The sequence below is a fragment of the Rutidosis leptorrhynchoides genome, chromosome 6 (genome assembly GCF_046630445.1).
Source record: "Rutidosis leptorrhynchoides isolate AG116_Rl617_1_P2 chromosome 6, CSIRO_AGI_Rlap_v1, whole genome shotgun sequence".
Classification (NCBI taxonomy): domain Eukaryota; kingdom Viridiplantae; phylum Streptophyta; class Magnoliopsida; order Asterales; family Asteraceae; genus Rutidosis; species Rutidosis leptorrhynchoides.
Window position 1 is genome coordinate 195,495,756 of NC_092338.1, and position 6,000 is coordinate 195,501,755.

The following is a 6,000-nucleotide window of genomic DNA, read 5'->3' on the forward strand; positions in this document are numbered from 1 at the left end:
TAATATATAAAAGTTTTAAAAATAAAATAAAAAATAATCATAATTAATTAGACATTGAATTAGATATTGAACCATTTTTCCTTTTTTGTCTCAGCGTCTAATTTAAAGTGTCTACCTAGACACTGAAACTCGGTGTAACGATTCCTCGTGCTCGTGCTCTTATAATTTAAGATAATGATTTTTATATGTATTTTTAAAGGTATAACTACTAAATATATAGGAAGTTTAGTAGGTTTAAAAAAAAAAGTTTGATCTGATATTCAAATTGAATAAAAACCAAAAAAATCAAACTGAAGAATTTGAATTTTGATGAAAATGATTAAAAAATATCTTGGTAGGGGAGATCGAGGTCAGCTAGTTAGATGAGCTTTAGTAGTGCAAACTTTGAGTTAGGCTCGAGAAGGATTCGAGATTGATCAAAGTTCATAGATGGCTCGTTGAGATGTTCAAAAATTTATAGGGATGTTAATCAAAATACTCTTTCTCAAACGAACTATACCAAATTGTAAAAGAATGTTTGCAATATGCTCTTGCCATTCACATGCCTTTGCAATTTGCGAATGTCCAAATTTTGCTTGTACATTTTAATAACCACCATCTCTTGAAAATAACTACCTTCAAATGTATCACTATTTAATGCACACATGTATCACTATTAAATGCACAAATTTGTATTTTAATGACAACTCTTAGGGTTGTCATTAAAATTCCTAATTATGAATTTGCTAACAACGATGCTTCGCGGTCGCTAGTGTGTAGGAAATGATTGTACAGGGAAGTAAAATATCGATTTTATATTGGTGGTTACTAAAATGTACAACAGTGGCAGCGCCATAACGAAAATTCAATTTATTAAACATTAGTTTTTTATATTACATGTATTATCTTTGTGTTACCGGTGAAAATATTTTCTTGCTTCCACCCCGAAAAAAAATAGAGTTTAATTGGTGAATGTATGGTGAAATTGAAAATTGATTTCATGAATCAAATTACGGCTCGTTAAATTGTAATTAAAATAGATTGAGTAGTTCGATGGGAATAACCATTTAGAGTTGTAGCGAGTTAAGATCCGAGCCTTGTTGGTGCAATATGGTTGTATGGTCACACTTGAAGGTCTCACATTGTTACCGTTGAATACATCTAAAGTTGAGACTGTTCGAAAGGCCTCTAATTCTTTGTCTTGCTGATGCAGTCTTGGGAAAATTAACCAAAGAAACCTCTGGGGTGCAGGTATTGGACAAGACTTGACCACTTATATATGACAAAATAACAAGACATAATAGTATAACATATAACATATACGAGTAACATATAACATAACATTAAAGACCACCCCTATGGTTAGTTATCCGCCCATTACCCGCGCATTACCCGTAACTAACCATAAGCATCACTTAGTTACCCGCGTTAGTTACCCGCTTTCACCATAGATTTAACGGAAGAGTTATAGGAATTGCGGGTTCCAGTGCTTTTTATTGTTGGACTTGATGCTTTATTGCTTGTACGTTGTATATTAAGAGGAGTATTGTTTTAACCATGATAGGAAGTGTTTAGTTATGAGTTAGTTATAGGATATTGGTGTTGATGTGGCGCTGATATGGAAGGTTAAGAGGATGAATAGTTTAGTTACGATAAGGAGTGGCCTAAAAAAGAAGGAAAATGGGAAATGGTAAAGACATAATTCTAGTCAGAATCAATACACATCAAAATTTCCAAGACGCTGAAGTCAATTTCAGGTTCGCAATCATTCAATAAAAACCAACTCTTAAATCAACTTCAGAATATACACTACATGCTTTTGAGTTTTGAGTTCAACTCTATTTCCCTTTTGCTTCCAGATAGTCACTTTTATTGCTGATGTCATCTATACGAGAGACCAACAATACACAGAAGATGACTCACAATGACCAGATAACAAATAAATAAATAAATTTGTAACCCAGACAAGTTTGGTAGGAAATATATCAAGGAACATCCGAAACAATGCTAACATGATAAAACCTAACTTAGAAATCACATCTTGATTTGATTCATCACTGCTTCCTTTCTTTCTCAACTGATTTCGTTTGAGGCAATGTTCCAAACACCCTGTCCCAAACAGACGATGTTATGCCAAACCCTTTGTTTTGGATTCGAAAATGATGATTTAAATGGTATTTCTGCAAAAAAAAAAAAAAAACAAAAAAAAAACAAAAAAAACACATAAAAACCAATTTAAATTAAAACCGTTATGTCATAAAATTCTGATCAATCAATTTGTTTTAACATTGGAATTTACCTTGAGAATTCGGGGGACTTCACTTTTCGGTTGACTATGGTGCAGATAGTAATGGGTGACATCATACATCACGTAACCCAGCAGAACACCAGCAAATATAGCAGGAGCCACAGCAGGTGTTGATACCAACTTTATGAGGTTCCAGAACTGCGAGCCGTTAAATGTAACTATTAGTAGATTTAAACTTTGATCCAGAATTACCTTCTGCTATAAAAGTCATTTACAAAACAACTAATGGTGGTGCGTTGTTTTGGTTTGCAAAATACCGCTTTGTCACCAACAATGAGGTATCTTACGTATTGTAATGAGCCAATGAGAACTAAAATAATTTCATTAAGAAAGATCACATACGACATGTAACTAGCTTACAATTAATGAGTTCACTCTTGTAAAAACTAGCATGCAGGCTTCATACACAGGATTAGAAATGGTGATTTGTACCAATTTGTTTACCAATTAGTTCGATTTGTTTTAAGTTCTATCTCTCTCATAGTAACATATCAAATGAGACAAATAAAAACACTCAGAACAGAAACAGTTCAACAAGGTTAAAAAACATACAAGTGTGTTTTCTAGGCAGTCAAGTATACAAACTCCCGACTATATCTTAGTACGTTACAGTAAGAGATTTATAATAGTACAGTTTAAGTAAATATATTTAACCACAAAGTAAGATATATTGAGAGGGGGAGGGAAAAATAACATACGGGCACCAAAAGAATAGCTGTTGCGGTAGGAGGAAAAACAAGTCGTAACCCATCCTGAGGATGTTTATGATGACAACCGTGAAGAAGATAATGAGCGGTGTTTCCCCTAAAAATATCAACAAAAACACGTATAACAAGAGCTATGAAAAATGCAGCCAGGCTAACTGTGTGCATTTAAGATGAAAAAAAAGGAGAACATACCAATAGCTCTTTGTTTTAATGTGAAATAGAAAACGATGCAGAGAGTATTCCATGAGTGACCAAATAATAATCCCCATAATAAGTGTCATTGCTATTTGAGGAAGTGAAAGGCCCATCTTGAATGCCTTGTGTGTGTACCAACTCACAACAGGGAGCCAAATGGTTGGAATTACGTACCATTCGTTTTTGGTAAGAAACTGTACCATAAAAAGTAATTAAAAAATGAATTTGTATGTTAAAAAAAATTAATCACTGACAATTATTTTTTGGAAAGAAACAAGTACCTCCCAAAAGTCACTTGCAAAAAACCGAGGACCTTCCTTGCTAACAATGGGTTGGTGAACCCATTCTTGATAAGCTTCTCCAAGATGGCCAACCTGTATATTTAATGATTATTACGATAAGGAGACGGAGGAAGTTTACGAACAAAGAAATGAAACGTAAGAAGTTATATAAAGGAGACATTTCAACCGTCCATGAAAGGAATTTGATGGGCCCACTCAACACAATGACATTATTTTTAACAATGACGATGATGGTTAGGTAAATGATTTTACCTTGACCAAATGGGTCATGCTTATATAATGACAAAGGCCCGGGAAATGGAACACGGTAATATGCGGTCCCATATTTGAAATTACAAATTTTTTGAAAAAAAAAAAAAAAAAAAAAACATGCCATCTCCCCCTAGATCCTACGATCCTCAGCAAATTTTATATTGTTTCCCAAGCATCATAAATAACATAAGAGAATTACAATTTACAATAACAGCACATATTCAAAGCTTATATGACGCTGAACAAAAATGGAATTTAAGATGAAATTCACCTGAAAGACAAGAGGCTTATCTAAATCCACTGTAAATTCTTGTGCTACCATCTTCAAACCTAAAAATCAAACCAGCATTAGAGATAAACAATAAACTGGTAGTAAAACAACAAATACAACACAAAAAGTAATCATGTATCAGAAATAAGAATCCACACAATAGATCTGTTAGACATTGAACAGCTAACAGAGACAATTTCATTTATACCCCTTAGAATTATTATTTTTATTTTTATTATAAATCAGAAATATAAATTCACGCCCATTAAACCAGAACAGGAAAACAAATTCATATATAGCATCCAACAAAGTACACTAAAAAAAAGCCCTAATAACAACCCAAAATTTCACACGTTTAGACACACTACAGGCTAAGATCTAAAAGCCCTAAATTATTCAGTAGATCAATCGATAAACAACTTTCATATTCCATATCAGAATTATATAGAGAGACAATATATATGTATTAACTGTAAACCAGAATTATATAATTATATAGCTAGAAATTACAACACAATAACAAATACGAATCAAAAACCTAAAATGCAGACGATAACAATAGCGGATCGAAAGAGTACTCTCTTTGAGAATAACGATTGCAACAAGATAGATCTAGGAATGTGTGTGTTTTTGTGTGTATTTATTTAAGTAGGTTTATTTAGTTAATTAATAGGGTACAAACGATAGAGTGTTGATATTTTTTTTGAAATGAATCTGAGGGCAGCGATGAATCAAAGGCGTAGATTGTATTTGTATAGCCAACAGGATATGTGCTTCGTTATGTAACTGTAAGCCAGTCTGGCACTTGATAACAACTCATTGTTCTTTCTCATTTTATTTTAGAATTATAATGAAATTACCCGTAAAATTACGGATTTGTTTAAACGAAACAATTTAGTGACATATTTTAGTTATTAATGTTATAAAATATCTAGATTGTATTATAAAATATCTAGATTGGATGTTAATTTTATTATTATTATATTTCTTGCATAGTAATATTTTATATTATAAATAGACATGTATGATAACCATTTAAGGTGTACCATTTCTCTTGAAATATCAATATCAATATTTCTTCTCTCTTTCTTCTCTCTTTTTCTCTCCTTGTTCTTATAACCATTAAAGGTAGTTATAAGCTTACTGAATTATAACACGTTATCAGCACGAAGTGCTCCGTATAATCAAGGTTTATCTAAGCAAGCACACGTCACTAATCAAGGTAAGAAATTATCTAACTCTTATTAACTTCACTAACATTTATATTTATGTTATTTAAGTTATATATGGTCGGTTATACCGCCTGAATTATATTTTCTGTAATCTAACTCTTATTAACTTCACTAACATTTATATTTATGTTATTTAAGTTATATATGGTCGGTTGTACCGCCTGAATTATATTTTCTGTAATCTAACTCTTATTAACTTCACTAACATTTATATTTATGTTATTTAAGTTTTATATGGTCGGTTATACCGCCTGAATTATATTTTCTGTAATCTAACTCTTATTAACTTCACTAACATTTATATTTATGTTAATAAGACCCCATGATTGTACGCAACACGTCATTTGACAACACGGTACTTTATGTACGCAACACGTCATTTGACAACACGGTACCATGGGTCGAGATTAATTCCGATCAATACGAATACGATGGGGTCTTTATATGTTATCTAACATTTATGATTACTTATGCAATTAATCATTATTTATTTCATGCATACTAATGTTTATTCTTAAATTTATAATCTTAAAAGTAAAAAAAAAAAAAAAAAAAAAAAAAGGTAGTTTGTATTTTTATTAAAAGTAAATCTTAAAAGTTAAAATAAGAAAAAGTAGTTTGTACTTTTATTAAAAGTAAATCTTAAAAGTTAAAATACAAAAAGTAGTTTGTATTTTTATTAAAAGTAAATCTTAAAAGTTAAAATAAGAAAAAGTAGTTTGTACTTTTATTAAAAGTAAATCTTAAAGGTTAA

The 6,000-nt window shown here is 31.3% G+C and overlaps 1 protein-coding gene across 1 annotated transcript; it reads right to left on the bottom strand.

Moving 5' to 3' along the window:
* Window positions 1-1,826: 1,826 nt before the first annotated feature.
* Window positions 1,827-4,733, bottom strand: LOC139852723 (dihydroceramide fatty acyl 2-hydroxylase FAH1-like). The gene is made up of 7 exons (XM_071842051.1): window positions 4,596-4,733; window positions 4,015-4,072; window positions 3,471-3,563; window positions 3,187-3,383; window positions 2,986-3,091; window positions 2,279-2,425; window positions 1,827-2,159 (listed from the first exon to the last, which is right to left on the bottom strand). The coding sequence occupies exons 2-7, from the start codon at window positions 4,063-4,065 to the stop codon at window positions 2,034-2,036; spliced, it is 720 nt and encodes a 239-aa protein (XP_071698152.1). The 5' UTR covers window positions 4,066-4,072; window positions 4,596-4,733; the 3' UTR covers window positions 1,827-2,033.
* Window positions 4,734-6,000: the final 1,267 nt, after the last annotated feature.

Coding starts and splice junctions, on each gene's coding strand:
- LOC139852723 (XM_071842051.1), bottom strand. CDS start 4,065: ATGGTAGCACAAGAATTTACAGTGGATTTAGATAAGCCTCTTGTCTTT. Junction 3,384..3,470: donor TTGCAAGTGACTTTTGGGAG/GTACTTGTTTCT, acceptor TTTATGGTACAG/TTTCTTACCAAAAACGAATG. Junction 3,092..3,186: donor ATTAAAACAAAGAGCTATTG/GTATGTTCTCCT, acceptor TGATATTTTTAG/GGGAAACACCGCTCATTATC.